This window comes from Vipera berus (assembly GCF_964194415.1).
Source record: "Vipera berus genome assembly, chromosome: 3".
Classification (NCBI taxonomy): domain Eukaryota; kingdom Metazoa; phylum Chordata; class Lepidosauria; order Squamata; family Viperidae; genus Vipera; species Vipera berus.
The window spans coordinates 30,826,498-30,843,481 of record NC_138204.1 but is presented as its reverse complement, the minus strand read 5'-3'; the positions used below and the strand labels follow the sequence as shown (position 1 = coordinate 30,843,481).

General features: G+C 36.4%; 2 protein-coding genes across 3 annotated transcripts in view; one reads left to right on the top strand and one right to left on the bottom strand.

The window, feature by feature from the left end:
• TP53INP2 (tumor protein p53 inducible nuclear protein 2) overlaps positions 1 to 9,070 on the top strand; it is a 40,700-nt gene extending 31,630 nt beyond the window's left edge. For both annotated transcript variants that reach the window (XM_081324092.1, XM_081324091.1), the window contains exon 4: positions 907 to 9,070. In XM_081324092.1, coding sequence (XP_081180218.1) covers positions 907 to 1,156 — 250 coding nt within the window. In that variant the 3' untranslated portion in view covers positions 1,157 to 9,070. The remainder of the gene's footprint in view (positions 1 to 906) is intronic.
• Positions 9,071 to 12,106: 3,036 nt separating this feature from the next.
• Positions 12,107 to 16,984, bottom strand: part of NCOA6 (nuclear receptor coactivator 6) — a 48,568-nt gene continuing 43,690 nt past the window's right edge. Inside the window, exons 14-16 of the mRNA XM_081324550.1 lie at positions 15,963 to 15,999; positions 14,967 to 15,115; positions 12,107 to 12,762 (exon numbers count right to left, since the gene is read on the bottom strand). Of these exons, the coding sequence (XP_081180676.1) occupies positions 12,716 to 12,762; positions 14,967 to 15,115; positions 15,963 to 15,999 (233 nt within the window). The 3' untranslated portion in view covers positions 12,107 to 12,715. The remainder of the gene's footprint in view (positions 12,763 to 14,966; positions 15,116 to 15,962; positions 16,000 to 16,984) is intronic.

The following is a 16,984-nucleotide window of genomic DNA, read 5'->3' as shown; positions in this document are numbered from 1 at the left end:
GTAAGTGTATGAAAGGAGCCAAAAGTTAGGAGAGGATTGCGACAACTTAGAAAAACTTCTTCCCTCCATTTTTTTGAAGGCTCTGTGAAATCCGTGGGACTTACTTCAAAGTATATGTGAGCAGGATTTTATTATTTATCGTAAAAAGAACGCTTAAGGAATTTCATTCTTGCAAATGCTGCTAAGTTCTTATTTGACAATCCCTTCGTATTTTATTAGGCTGGCTGGAATGTCACTCTCCCAGTTAAATGTTTGTTTTCCAGATGGATTCTTTGATGTAGCAAAATAAAAGTATATTCAGATATTCTCAACTTTCACAGAGTACTTTTCATACTTGTGAGCTCCAAATATGCCTACAAATATGATAGAATTCCTATTTGGACGTTCAATTCCTCTCTGTGATTAGAATCATATAGACAGGCAAGAAGCACTTACTAACGTTTACATCGGTACATTTCCCTACTTGCTGGAATGATGTAACTCAGGAATTTTGCTACCTGTGGAGGACAGTGAGTGTACATTACAGTAGATCCATGCTCAAATGTGCCCCCTGCTGCCAGGATACATGAGGCCATCAGCGATCCCCATTTGCTCTCCGTTGGTTTTCATTGCATACTTGAGCTGACTGCCTGAACAGATCCATAGCTACAAAACTTTTACCCCTGAAAAAAGTAGGGACACATTATGAATTGTCTACATATACAGCTATTGTGCATTTTGTTGTATAATGTGGGAGTTGTAGCTTGTGTTCCTTACTACATTTATGGATGAGTTGCTTACATTAATTTTTATGAATCACTCTTTTGCTATTTAGAGAAAATGATATGCCCTTTGTTCTTTGAAGTAGGGACTTGCCATATCAGAAGTGCTCCGTCCAGCTCACTTTGTATTCCTTTTTTTCTACAGTGAAATACCTGAAAACTGTTTACAGCGCCGTCCCCCACATCGCTCCACTTCTCTTGCTACCAAGACTGCCATCTTGGAGAAGGTTAATCAAGTGCGTCGGATTCAGAGGGCAAAGCAGTTGGCAGAGAAGCACAAGTTCAGTCAGAAAGTCATGAAGAGGCAGAACCGTGCCAGAGAGTGCCGCCCACAACGGGCCAAACCCCAAGGCCATTTTGTCTACCAACCATGCCAGCGCCAGTACAACTACTAAGCTACTTCAGGAAGTCTACACTGTGGGGCATTATCCTTTTAACTTTTAGCTTCACTAGCTCTTCACAATGCTTTTTCCATCCAAGAGGGTTGTCTTCACTCATTTTCTGAAATTAATCGTCCCTCCCTGTGAGAACTTCCTACATTCTCATGAACCTGCAACATTAAATGGTAGATCATTTATGGGCTTTTCTTGAGCTTTAATTCCCCACCATTTTTAGCAAAAAGTACGTTTTCTGATCAATGACTTTTTTGCGTTTAATGTCCCATCTCCTACTCTACATCCTATTTCCAGATTTTTGGATTTGGATCTCATAGTGAATGAAACACAACATGCCTTGCTAGCATTAAGAAACAAGACAGCAAGTCAACTTTAAAACTCCAATATATAGGGTTTTTTTAAGTGTTGGAAAAACATATATGTATGTTGGTTGTTAAGAGAGACCATGTTTTTTTGTGTGAGTGTATTTCTTGGTCCTTAGGTAGCATGAATTCACACACTGGCTATTGTAGCAGTTGCCAGTGTTAGACTAATTTGGTGCTTCCAGTGAATATATCACCTTTATTTTAATTTAAATAAGTTACAGGAGGAACATGGTGCCCTGTCATTTTTCATCCCTTGTTATTGCACTAGACAGCCTGTGACATCAGTGCCTTTCTTTTTGACATCATGCTCATGATACAAAAAAATCCCTAACAGATTGTGATGTCAACTGGAGATACCAGGTTTCTGTGCAAAATGGAACACAAAAAAATAAGAAAGAAACTTAACGGATCCCAAGTTAAAGATTAATGACATGTATTTTAACATACTTCCCTCCATGAAAAATAAATAATTTGTATATTTGTTTCTTTTGAAGAATTAATGTAATGACTGCTCATGAATTTTCAAGGAATACTGTATCCTTAATTGCCTTGAGGCTGCAAGGTAATACAATGAATATTTCTGGGAATTTTGCCATTGACTTCAAATGGAATACAGACAGAACCTGAATTCTCTGTTCAGGTTGTCACATGATGCAAAACTGCAACTTTGAGAGCCCATTTTGAGTAGATGCAATTAACACTAACAGTTTACAAATACTACAGAGGATGTGTGATTATGAAAAGGGCAAAGTGGTATGAGTACTTTTCCTCTGTCTGGTTAGTTGCATGATTATCAAGGAGTTTCTTACAATACTATTAATGGCTCTATAATTTAATGATCAAGTGTTTAGAAAAAGATGCAAACCTTTGAGGGATCAGAGGCACATTTGGAAGCTTTGGGGCACTTTTAGAAAATGGTGCACCTGGGAATGAAGGCCCATGATAAATCCAAATAAGTCCCATAACTTGTCCCAAAACACCCATTTACCAGAAAGCCAACTGAAGAGATTGCTCCCCTCTACCCCAGCTTACCTTTCTAGGCAGATGGGCATTTTTCAATGTAAGCATTGCTGTAGCTACCCACCAATCCTTATTTCCTAAGGACTTTTAAAGGATGCCTGTAAGGTCTAGGGGCGTTCTTATTATAAGCTGGTATGCTTGTTTTGCAGCATCCCAGCTTCTGGTTATTTATTAATTAAAAAATATCTAAAAATCAAGTTGAGTAAAGAGCCTCATGTATGCATACATAAATTTTAAAAGAAACATAAAAATTTACAGGCTTACAGCTTTTAAAAATGTTTCCATGAGGCTGATTATGGACACTCTTGCAAGAGAAATACACATAGCCTTCATAGGGAGCATTTCTAAAGTGTTTTCCTTTAATCTTGTGCCATTTAGATGGGTTGAAATCATAAGGCCCACACTGGCTGATGGAAACTGTAGTCCAACATATTTGAAAGACGTTGTATATAGGGAAGAATATACTAAACAGAAAATGCTAGTTCATTAATGAATATATAGATTTACACTACACATCAAAGGAGGAAGGATTTTGAAGTGTTAAATAAGTGAATGCCAAAGAGAAATGTGTGGGCTCTTCAGTACAGAAGTGCCCTTTAAAGTAGGGATAAGAAACCTACTTGGGTTAGAATTCTCAAAGCTTATCATTGGAGTACTCATAAAAGGATTTCCACAGCAGTGTGGCTGGATCACAAAACACCCATTTATCAGAAGTCCAATTTGGCAAAGTTGCTTTGTTACTCTCTCTAGCAATGCAGGATCCTTCCCACTTCCCAATACTTTTTTTCTGGTTGAGAAGGTCAATAAGGCTTTTGTTGCGACCACACCCGATTTTCTAAGAATGGGACTCAGAGGATTTCTGATGAAATAAGTTGATGCTAGTGGCTGGGTCTTATTTAAATTCAAGGGGTCTTTTACAAAATGGGGGCAAGAATCTGAAGATAGGAAAGAGAACGTTTCCAGGCAAACTAGGATCCACAGGCACCTCTTTGTCCACCTTGCTTTTAAAAAATAATGTGCATCTACATTTTGAAAGTTTGGACTGCCCTTCAAAGTTTATTTCAACACTGAATGGTATTATTCCTTGCCTGTAGCATGGGGATTATCTCTTCAAATCAACATTATTTCCGAGTGAGCTAGATTTCTTTGAGGTTGAATTGGAAAAGTGTTGCTCCATTAAAAATGAACACTTTTTAAAAGCCACAACAGAGGTAGGGTAATTTTTTCATTTAGTACTTTTCCTGTTCGTGTTTTTCTTCCTTCTAATTAGGAAAATAAGAATGTTCACATCCTGTTTTTCAGCTACATTTATTCTTAAAAATACTTTTCAATATGATGGAGATACCATATTTAAATTCATTTCCTGTGTTGATTTTAGGAACTTTTACCTCAGAACAATTTAAGACTGTTTATATTTTTTTTAAAAAATAACATCTTAGAAACTCTCTTTTGAGTTTAGTTAAAAAGTGGAGATTTATTTGCACTGCAGAAGTAATCCTTGGTTTTGCCACACTTATTGACCAGATCTGGGGAAAAACACCATCCAAATCAATACTGTACATGAAGAGATAATATTGCCCCCCTAAAGTACAAGAATTTCATATCAATATAACTGAACAAGTAGAAATGTGATAAATATATGTTTATTTGTTTCTATTCTCTCCTCTGATATTTCTATATTTAAATCTAGGGAGTAATTTAGATGTATTGATGAACACAGGTATCATGAGTTTTATACAGTTTTATTTTGAATGACAAATTCTCATGTTTTAATTACCTTTGAAGAATCTTAACTACAAAGTAATTTGTCATATACCATTGGAAAATGTTATGATCCAAAAACAAAATCCTTATGGTAAAAGAATTATGTAGTATAATGGATCTATGGACCTGGGTCTATATATCTAAAACTTACAAGTGATGAATGAATAGAATGCTTTCTATCTAGAGGTAGACTTCAATTATAGTACCCATTCAGTTATGTTCTTGAGGAACACTATCCTGCCAGAAATAAAGATGGTAACCCTAAATACTTATCTCAAAAATTAAAACAATTCATTTAAACATTAGAAAAGTATAAAACTATGAAAGTGTTTGCAAAAAGAATAGAGATCCAAGTGATATTAAAAGATTTGCTTCTTTCCCCAGTACTGTCATTCTCACCTATTTGTTCTTTCCCCGTCCATAATCAGATACTTGAACAGAGTTTCTAAATCGCTCATTCTGATTATCAAGGAATTAGCTGGTGTTAATCACTTAATCCTTACTCTAATGAAACTGGTGGCAAATTCATTCCTTACCTCCAATGGATTGGCCTTTCTGCCTTGAACAGTTGTTGGTGTTCACCAGTGAGTGCTATGGAGACCTCTGCAAGAAATCTTAATAGCAGCAGGGCAGAAGCTCAAAACTTCATCACTGGAAGTTCTTATCTTTTCCTTGGCACAATCTCGGAGCTCTAGGATAGCAGCCAAGAATACCAACTCTGTCAGCATCTTGGTTGTTTCAGAATATAATAATATAATATTTATATTTGTCAATATGTGCTAATGATCATGCTTTTCCAGGAAGCTATAGGAATTCTGACTCATGAGGTACAGATGATGTGAATGGCAAATATAATTAATTTGATATTGGTTTCAGAGCATTTATTTAATTTACAGTTGAAATAGGGCCGAAATAAGACTATATTTCAAATAGTTAAAATAGACTGTATTCCCAAACTGCATCTTCTGCTTCTTAAGACTTATTGAGAAAACAATTCAGGAGGCAAATATGATTAGGCAAATATAAGTCAGATGTACCAACATTATAGTCATCAAAGAACATTCCAGTTCCCTTCAAATGCAAATAAGCCAAGTTATTCTAACTTCTTTTAATTTTGTGCTCTCAACTTTTATCCTCTGATTAAATTACTTTGTAACAGCAGCTTGTTGGAAATTGGGAAATCAAGATGACTTATCAATGTAAGTCAAACATAAATGTTTTAGATGCCTAGATTTTCATGCAGGATTTATCAGTTGAAAGATAGGGAATTACTAATGTGATATTTTAATACTGTATATAACTTTCTGAGAAAATTTAGGGGATAGAGTACACATTTTGGTGAGCCTATAAGGGTAGCTGAAATTTGTGGTGGTGCTAAATGAATGGTACTTATGACATTCCCTGCCAGCTTCTCAGAATCAATCAATGAGGAAGTGTCAGGAAGTGATGTTATAGTCATGCGAGGTCCTTGCTTAATGACTGGTGCAGCAACCAGGACTGCCGGAACTGCTGTTGCTAAGCAGCATGTTCACATGTCATTGTGTTTTATGACTGCATCACTTAGCAACTCCAGTCCAAGTTGCCATTGTTAGCCAAGCTATATCTGTATATTTTAATATCAAATTTTGATATTTAAACGTAAAATTAGAAGGTTCGATTTCTACAGATCAACAAAGATGAATCCTTTGAATTTTTTTGCTTCCCAGCCTTCTTCTACTTAATACTTAACAAAATTTAAATGCTTCAGAAAAATTAAAATAAATTCCATTGATGTAATAGTTACTGTTACAAATGTTAAAGAAGATCTAACACTTGATAATTGGATTTTGAAACCCCAAAACACCTCCAATGTTCCAGTGTGTTGATTCCTATTTTAAAAGTCACTAAAAGATGCATTATGTTTGACTATAGCCCTAGTTGTGCATCAGCAGCTTTTCCTAAATGTTGACCTTCCACAGATGACATACATAACTAGGTGGTACTAAGTTGGGTATGCTGTTTTAAATTACAAATGACTTCCTTGAGTTTTACTAGAATGTTAGTGGTTTGCCTCCAACTTTTTCCCAGTCTAGCTTAAAGCCATTGGATATGCTGGTAATTGCCCAAGCACTTTCCTGGCCTAAATGTGCATAGATTTTTTTAAGATCAGCCAAAATTTGATAAATGCTGCTGCTTCTCCCAGACCATTTGAGTGAGGTAATTAATAAAGCATGTTGGCAACTTCTTGCCAATAGGCCAGTTACTCTCTATCAGCCCTAGGAAGAAGGCAGTGGCAAACCACTTCTGAAATCTAGCCATAGTCTTACTTTAACCTGAAAGAGACTGAATGGCCAGTTGACAAATTGATATATTTATAGGTATGTTTGTGCATGTGCACAAATATTTCTGACTTGAAGGCATGCATGTATGCATGCATACACACATGCCTTGGACCTCACCAGTGATAACATTTATCTTACAACAATGCAATCTTATTCCAATTGAATTGAATGCTATAAAGACAACTGGGAAATCAACATGCCAGCTATGTGGCAAGAGATTACCAGATTCAGCATGAGATGCCTTAAATATGTTTACAGCAGCAAGGTTCTGTCATATGCCTCTGATGGTCAGAGATGCTCAAAGCAAATTGCAGGCACATTATATCATGCCCTACCTACAATGTCCTGCAATAGTTCTGCCTGGCTATTGCTGGGGACAAATTACTTTACTATATTGTAGTAAGAAGCAGGACCATTGGTTAGGCTAGCAAAATAATTTTAGATCCCTGTAATATAGAAGAAATAAAGGTATAAGCATGGAGCTAAACTTCCCAGAAACCCAAATTATTTAGATCAGTTTTACTCCTCTCCACAGCTCTCTACTTCAAAAATATTTTCCAGCAACATGGATCAAAATAAAGAAATGCTTTCTCCTTCTCATCTAGAATTAGATCCAACACCATTTGAAAGCTAAGCAACAAAGCTTCCCAACATGCAAAAATATAACTAGAATTTTAACCTCTTTGAACAATATGTGTAGAACCAATAAAGAAAACAAGCGTAACTGTTTACTCTTTTGCAGCTGAATCTAGTAAAGAGAAATTCTAGCTGTTTTTTCATTGAAGGGTAAAATGAGGCCCCACATCCTGATTTTTTTATAGGTAAAATGGAGGTAGTAAACACCATATTTACATTTCATATTTGACTTCTGAAAATAAAATAGAATCTGCACCAGTTACTGTATAAACACCAACATTCACAATTGCAGAGCAAATTCCAAATACTTACCGGTAATAAAAGACTTCCAATTGTTGTGCAAACTGTCATCTAATACATTTGTAAAATGCCTGCATTATTTCACTATGGCTGCAATTCAAAAATTGGTCCTCTTACAAAATGTGATTTATTGCAATAACATTGAAAATCACAACTATACAGAAGTCTATAATGTTCACTCTGTAATGTTAAGTCAACAACAGAAGGGTACTTAAAAACAAAAACACCTTACAGTGCATGTGTATATAAATACATGTAAGAGCATTATTAATATTCAACATTTAAAGCTGAGTTAGCTATGCAATGATTTTGAATCAGTAGGAGACTGTTATAATGACAGACTTGAAAGACTGGCTGAGTTCTAGGTTTTTTGTCTTTTTCTTTTGTATCTTGAAACTCTTAAGGCATGGACTCAGGGACAAAACAAACTGTTGTTATCTTAAAAATACATGTTTCAAAAATGTTTTGATTTGAATGGAAAATTTTCTAAATGTCTGTGTCTGTTACTAATCTTTGTCTCTTAAAGAAACATATGAATTTAGAAATAGTAAAATATATAGGTGTAGACATAGACAGTTCTATGAAAAAGTCTTCATCTCTTTTTGAATTTTATAAATTTTGCACATCTTTGCCACTGTAGGTTATCAGAGCTTCATGTGGCTCCTATTTACAGAGAAAGAGTGAAAAGATTACACCAAACCTTGGTGCTTTTTTCCTTTATTTCATAAACAAGGTGATCTAACAAGCAATGTTCATGTGTGACATATTGCCTTCCTAGTTTAATCAATTCATTTACAGGACCAAGAAGGGTAAATTGTATGAATATTTTATTAAACTGGGAGATTTGGCCTGCCTACCGTATATAAGTCTCCCAAATCCCTCACCCCCACTCCACCATTACAATGAGTTTCTCACCATACGGATTCTAGAAGCCCATCATATCTTGCTGAAAACTATTTTTACTTCTTTTTGAAGTAATTGATGCTTGCCAGGCTGAAAAAGACCTACAAAATGATTTCTAAAGCTCTGGAGCTCTTGGCTTCAGAGTCAGAGACAAGGTCTTGAAATGAAAACAAATTGGGACAATAACATATTTTCCAAAATTGCTAGCCTATCAAAATCAGTTTAAAAACATTGTGGAAAATCACAAAGAAGCCAAAACAATGCCCAAGAATCTGCAGTCTATTTACACTTGATCTCAGCCAGAAGATCCAACCAGATCTGGTGGTCTCTTTCACCTTGGCTGTATCAAAAATGCACTTTGGTAACATGGGATTCATGGAAGAGTATCCAGGCAGAAGGCAGAAGCCATGGTTCACTAAAAACATCACTGATGTGTTTGCCAACAAACAAGCCACCCTGTATAACCCTCCAGAATTTTGAAGAAAGGTTCTGCATACAAGTGAATGAAAGGTGGAATGGTTTAGACTATATGAATATCATAGAAGTCAAACACTTCAATTTATATGGCTACCCAGTCACAAAGTGACTTGATGTGGCTAACAGAGTTCAAAATATCAAGGAAAATAAACAGAATAAAAGAATGCCATACATAACTCGCATCTGATGCATTGAAATGGGCTCACACAGCATCCTAACCCAGTACTTGAAGGAATGAATGAATCTGAACTTGCCACTCTCTCTCTTAGTCCAATCTACCTCACAAGCTTAATATGTAGATAAAATGAAAGACTCTTCTGATCCCATTACAAGGATCTCAGATCTATTCAGAGCTTACTGTTAAGTGCTCCAAAGTCAAAATATTTCAAATTCAAAATGTTTTGCCTTAATACTTACCAGATCTAGCTAATTATGTTCAAGCAGCACAATAATTCATTTCTGCATGTAGTTACACTATTAACGTCTAAACCAGGGGTCCCCAACCGGTTCATGGACTGATACTGATCTGTGGCATGCTAGCAACCGGTCCACATAAACAAGCAAAGCCCCATCCATGGGATGCAGGTAGCACACAAAACCACACACTCTCCGGTCTGTGAAAATTTTTTCTCCACGGAACTGGTCCCTAGTGCCCCAAAGGTTGAGGACCTCTGTTCTAAACCATAGTACAGGAATAATAGCATTTCTGACAGATTACCATCTAGCTTCTGTTTAAACACCATCTTCCCAAACAGTTTATTTCTTTGTTGAATATCTCTTACTATTGATATTAAAAATCAACTCAGCTTCTACTTCCATGTAATTTAATCCCAGTTTCTTGGCTAGAAAAGCTCTGAACCAATATGTCCGGTCATCTGCATTGTAACTTTTCTAATATTTGAAAACAAATAATGTATCTCCTGATACTTTCTGTTCTCCAGGCTAAACATACCATCTCTAGCTGATATTCATACATTTTTTTCTTTCATGACTCTTTATATTTCCTCTTTTCTAGACACAATCCAATATATCAATTTTTTTCTTTAAATATAATGTCCAGAAATGGACACATTTGCAATTAATGATGGCGAACCTATAGTCATATGTCAAAGGTGACACACCACAAATTTTCGGGTGACACACTGGCATTCACCAATACCCACCTTCTTCAATTCTCAAAAGCACGCTCCATGCTCACACAATTTTCAGAAGCTGTGGAGGCTGCGGGAGAATGGGATGTGCTCTTACATAGCTTTGGGACCCTTTGAACATTTCACACAATAATGAGGCATGCTTTCATGCAATTTTTGGAGGCTGCAGAGGCCATGAAGAGCCTTCTCTGAATCTGCTTCAAGAATGAAGGCCTTGCGTGACCTAGAACAGCCTTGGGTAAGCCACAGGGACCTGTCAACAAAAAAAGTACAGCATCTGAAAGTAAATGGCACTTGGCAGAACCTGGGGAGTACTGGACCTTGGGGACAATCCCGCCATTCCCCAAGGCTTGCTCTCCTTGGGGAGCGGTGTGATATTTTTGTGTGGCAGCAATGATGCTAAGGCTGAAGTCGAGTCCTGGGCCTCAACTTTAGGCCCAACCTCAGCACTGCTACTGCTGAGTGCTGCTCTTCAGCATAGCCTAGATGGGGAAGGAAGGGGAGATACAGAATAGTTGTTCTTTTGCTGAAGGGGGGGGGGAATGACACATCAGCAGAATCAAATTAAGCATTTTCTGAGGTTTTCACATGCCAAGCTCGAATGGTTCACCATTACTGTTCTAGATGGTCTGACCAAGGCAGAATAGAGAAGCACAAAAATGCATGGTATTTGCTCATGCTGTGTTGATTTGTGTGTCTTTTGCACCTCTGTCCTTTTTTATTTATTTCAGTACATTAGTATTAACCAACCAAAAAAAAATCAAAAATCATGGCCAAGACAAACTTCCCTTTAGACTGTCATTGTAAACTATGCAAGAATAGTACTTACTATGCACCAGCAGTTGTGAGAACATTTGCATACACAAGGGTTAAGTATATGTAGCCAGGTAAATCCCTCCCTAGAATAGACAGAATTATCTGCCCAATATTCCAAAGCAGAAGGTTGGGATCAGTTGGTTAAGATACAGAGGTCCTTTGAGACCACCGTTCTTCGAATTATGGGGTTAGTTGGTTCCATTACAAATACTGCCAACAAAAAGAGGTTGTCCAATATTTAGATGGCCTTACTTTTGCATCTGCAATTTGATGGCAGTAAAAAGGACACAATTGCTTCAAACTATTTTGTAGTATGCTGTGGTGTAATTGTAAAGATACCTGAAATTTTGAGTTTAACAAGAGCAGACCAACTTTTTTTGAAGTGTGGGTGTCCCCACTTGCTGCTACACATTGGCCAGACTGCATAGTTTCCTGATTGTAAATATCTGGTCTTTGTTGTGATTCAGGGTCAGCCTGTGGGTTCGGCAGTTGGGTCGGATGACTCGGATGACTCAGATGAGGGGGAGGAGGGGGGTGTTGAAGAAGAACTTGCTGATGATGGCTTGGAGGCTCCGCAGAGCCCCCAGCCAGGCCCCTCTTACTTGGTGGAGACCCAGCTGTGTGAGCCCGACAGTGTGGATGAAGATGACCCACAGCTGGCCCTGTTCAAGGACGCCCGACGCAGGAGGCAGTCAAGTAGGAGCAAGCAGAGAAAGGCTGTGGGACTTCTCGGAAGGAGGCAAAGAGAGGCCACGCCCTGAACTCTAATAAAGGGAGTGTTTGGGGGAGGGCTGGTTGGCTGAAAGCAACCGCTCCGATAGAGGATCAAAGCTCCGGTATCTTGTTTCATGTTTTGTTTGTTTGTGTAATAAATTTGGCAGACGTATTCCAGCCTCTGCCGTTTGTACAGGGGTTGCCTTTCTGCAAGGCCGGTAGCAGGCTGGTACAGAACAGTCTTCTTCATGCAGAGGAAGTTTCCGTATAAATAGAGGAAGGAGTAACTGTAGGAACCAAGGCTTCCTGTTTTCCAAAAACAAACAAACAACTATTTGATGATGTATTTCACTTTGCAAGAATATGGGAGAGATGAGGATAATTTTTAAACTGGATTTAATGCTCTGTCCAGGTTTTCTTCAATATTATAGTAGCAGCAACTGTAGATCAGAATCTGAAAGAAATGAAATGTTTCATGCTGTTCTGAAACTCCCCAATAACCTTCTTCCTATACAGAAGGATGTAGGGGCAAAATAATTTATCTATCAAATGAAGTATAAGTCAATGACATTTATTTAGAGCACTAGGATAATCCACATTTCACAAATCCCCCAATTTCATTTTGTTTCACTGGTCCTTTTCTACAACAAATACATCAAACCTACTATATAACAAAACTATTTACATTTCCAAGACTGGGTCATATACAACCCTTTCAATTGCTATTCACATACAGTACTTGACAAACAGCACAATACAATATTTTAATGTCTAAAAAACGACAACCCTGTACTCTATTTATGCTATGAAAAGTGAAAACACAAAAATAAATTTACAATTATGAGATTTTTTTTTACAACACACTAGATTGGATGTGCTAAGCAAGACTTTACAAAACCAGAAAATTTAACAAATAGCCTGATATCTTCCCATTATTACACCTTTAGAGGAAAAAAGTTTGCATTTATTGAAAATGTATAATAAAATTAATTTCTGTACAGAACTTATTTTTTATATTTAGCAAGAGATCATAACTCTGAATTGCTAAGTAAAATTCATACATTTATACAGTTTGCATATCCATTCAGTAATTCATTTGGATTTTCTTCTTTTTGACTGCATAGCACCAGCATTTGTTTCTACAGGAGGGAAATTAGTTTGAAAAAAATTATTCACAAATAATTTACATAAAAATAGATACAGCGAATCATTTTCTGTTCTGTGTCCACCATGTTTAGATAATTTAAGTTTATTTACCGTAATTCACTGAGTAGAAGTCTATACTAGAAAATTAAAATTCCATAAACAATGGTGTCTATCACAATATTTAAAAAAGAAGCAGGAGCAAATAATTATATCTGGACAAATTATCAACATAATCTGAACATTCCAACCCTATGGATGTTTAAGATGTTTACTCTGCTTAAATAGATCTTACAACATGTGTAGTAATGTTAACAAAAATAGGATTACCAATTTTTCAGATGAGATAGTTATACCAGGATTATATTTCCTCCTAAACCTGCTGAAAATGTAGTTTTGAATAAAAGTTTCTTATACTTCAAAGCAATATTTCTATATTATGATGGGCATAATGTTAATGGAAGAGGAAGTATACAGTGTAATGATCATTAGAAAATCTTTTCTTGAGTATCTCTTATTGGAGAATAGAATGTAATTTTATATCAAATGACATATTTTATTTTCCATATGGGAATTATAATATCTATTCATTTAAATCATTTTTTTAAAAAGCCCACATACTTCATTGTGTGTGGAGAGAAGTGGGGAACAGCTTCCTTTGGGGACCTCATTTTTTGAAGCAGCCAACAGCTGTCATATTGCAGAATTAACATCTGAATGTCTGTGAATTGAACCTCTTGTACAATTGAACCCATAGACTTTATATTGGATTTTATTTAGTTTGGTTTCAATACCATAATAGAACTTAGGGTCTACCTATTATATGTACAAGTGATTATATGTAAACTTGAGAATTAAAATTAATTCAGACATTACGCAAAGCAAGACTTGCCCGATAGAGATACATTTTTTTGTGTATTAGAAACTATTTTAAGCCTTTGAATATCTAACAAAGATTTAGTGTAGGCACCCCTAGTAAAACTGTTGAAGTTTCAGTGACTTCCTAAATGAACAGACACAACCTCTACCAGAATAAAGTTAAACCAATCTTTTTGAAAAAGAGCATGCTTAGCATTTTGAATTTGTTTACAGGTTCAAATAATTAAAAGGGCAATACGGCAGGTGCAGAAGTCTGGGCACCCTGCCAATGTGTCTCTCTAACACCTCCTTTGGCAAAAACAACCATCTTCCATACATTTAATACAGCCAGATTAAAGTCCTTATATTTTTGCTTTTGGAATACCCCCACCCCACTTTCTTGCAGAACTCTTCTAGGTCAAAAATATTAGTTCCCCTTGCACATATTCCTCCAGGATTTCCAATAGTCTATCTGTGGAACTTTGCCTTCGCTTAATAACTGAGATAGTCAGTTTGGTGTAGTGCAGGGATGTCAAACTTGCCGTGTCACGTGATGTGTCACAATGTATCACAACTTTTTTCCCATTGCCAGAGCTGGGATGGGCGCGGCTTCCATGTGACGCATCCAGCCCGCGGGCCGGCAATTTGATAACCCTGTTGTAGTGATTAAGGCACGAGGCTAGACACTGGGAGATTGGGAATTCTTGTGCCACTGGAAGCACAAAAAGAACTTGGTGATCTTGGGCCAGACACTCTCTCTCAGCCCTAAGAAGAGGTCAATAGCAAACCACTTCCAAAATCTTGCCAAGAAAACTGCAGGAAGTTATCCAGGCAATCCACAGGAATCAGCACTGATTTAAAAACAAACATATAACCTAACCGTAGGCCTAACAAGTCAATCAACTTTGAGGGGCTCATTTCATCTTTACTCTAAAAAAAAGCTGAGTATCCAAATTTCTGCAATTGCCATATTCATGTTTTTTTTCTCTGGAACCTATATAAAGTGAGGAAAAAAGGCCCTGCACAACTTTGTATCATCAGAATTGTTTCACTTTTTGTTCATTTAGGGATCTTTTGAAAAATATAATTTGGCCAGGATGCCTATTTTTTTACATGCAACTTCATCAAGCCATTTGCTTTGTTTGCAATTGCTGCACTTAACACTGTAGAAGGGACTAGACAACAGAAAAGCCAAAACTGGATAATTAATTTTAATTCATCTTTGTTCGAATTTCTGAAATTCAGCACCACTTATAAAACAAAATGTACCAAGTGTAATTGTTACCTAGCTTCTTTTTTTATTTTTATCTTTGCTTCTTTGCTCAAAGACTTTCTTCCCTACCTTTTGTAGTGCTGGATGCTGACGCTGGTCTTGATGACCTCTTGCGCTGACCATTCTCCATTGTCTCCTGTACTAGTGCAGGTTCCTCTGTCCTTGAATTTCTTCTACTTGGAGTTTTAGATTTTTCACAATTCTCCTTTGACTCATTACTGATAGAAGGGAGATAACAGTTGGGTGTTTATAAACAATTCATGGCATAAGAAAAGCAATACCTATAAGCAACACACATTCAGCATTATCTTTTCAACTGTAAATGTTTCTAGAAACGTTAATAGGTGATAACACAACCGAAGATACTATTTCATATATTTCATAAACCCCAGGCTAATCTTTCAAGGTACACACAGTTTGCATTTGGGGAATAAAATTAGATCTGGTAATCATTTCACTGCAGCAGAGTGAGACAAAACGTTATTTCTGCCTTCTGAACAGAAATATAATGCGTAAAAGGAAGGCCTTAAAGAGTTGGTTCTTTCCCAAGCATTAGGTATTGGTAAAGCTGGAACTCAGTAAGTCTAAGTGCTGATATATGGAGGAGTTTTGTTTCTATAGTGTTAGGAGTTTTTGATGGTGATTTTATTGCTTTTTTATGTTATTATTGTTATAAAATCTACCATTTATAGTATATAAGATGGGTAGCCATATAACTTTTAAATAAAAAATAAAACAAAAAGCACAGAAATTGGAGTTATGTTTAAAAAAAAGCTTTCATTTCATTCAGAGAAGGACTATCTGGTTTACAACTTTTAATTGCAAGACAAATTGTAGTAAGCTTTTTCATAAACAGTTCTTAGAGAAGTGTTACCACTTTCTACATGAGTTATAGCCTATGCCAGTAAACAGGATATCTTTGGAATGCAAAATCCATTTCACATGCAAATCTAAGAACCAAATCTTAATTTGTATTACCTCTCTGTCTAATATGGGGTGGGGGGAGAGGGGATCAAGAATAAATATGCCCAAAAACTAAAACAAAGCATCAAACAAATTACTTACGAAAGGCCAGTGATAATGGCAGGATTTGCTTCCAGATCTGAAAAGAAAAAGAATTATTCAAATCTAAATTTGAAGTATGTGTGTGTGTGTGTGTGTGTGTTTATAAGTATGAAAATAATTTCTGGGATTATTATTTGAAATAAGTGATGGGTACAATACTAATTAATTTATAATATTCAGAAATATGTATAAAACAGAATAGTCATGCACAACAGGGATTCTGATCCAAAAATAAAGGCCTTTTCAAATTATAATAATTATACTTAGTTCACTAGATTTCAGAATCCTCCTCTACTTGACTATCTGTAAGTTAACTGGATATTTAAGCTGTGCCCTTGTAAACCTGTAATCAAAATTTGGTAAGATATTTTATTATATACCTGTTAGAATGTTTTTCTTCATTTCTGTCTGCCCTGCCCTGAATTAGTTATTAAAAATTAAATCCCATTCCCAACCCACATTCTCAAGTTGTGCTTGTGTGTGATGCTCTAGTTTTGCTCAAGAATGCCTGTGCACAATGCTAACGTTATCATTTTGTTAAATATTTCCAGCTCAGGGTCAGCTACGTTCTGAGCTATGTTCCTTCAGAATGTATCAAACTGATATCTGAAGCAGAATAAACGTATATTAATTCTCACATAATTCTTGCCCAGATAGTCTGTCTAGAAGAGAGCATCATACCAATTATCTTCGACATAGCAGGCACCAGAGTTTAACTTAATAAGGCATTCAATGCCTGTGAGGTACTATCAGCTAAACTGAGAAAAGACTGAACCTACACTTGATGGGACTGATTCAAACAACTTGCCCACTTCCCTAGGTATAAAACCTGAAACAGATTGCAAAAAACCTGACGTATGTGTATCACACGTCCACTGATAAATGCCACAATAGAAGTATCTATTGTAAATCCATGTGGATTCTAATAGGCTTATCATCACTAATCTGCAAAATTGTCATAGTAGACATTTAAGAATTCCACTTTAATTCTTGAACTCTGAATCCAGAACACTTCACCACTT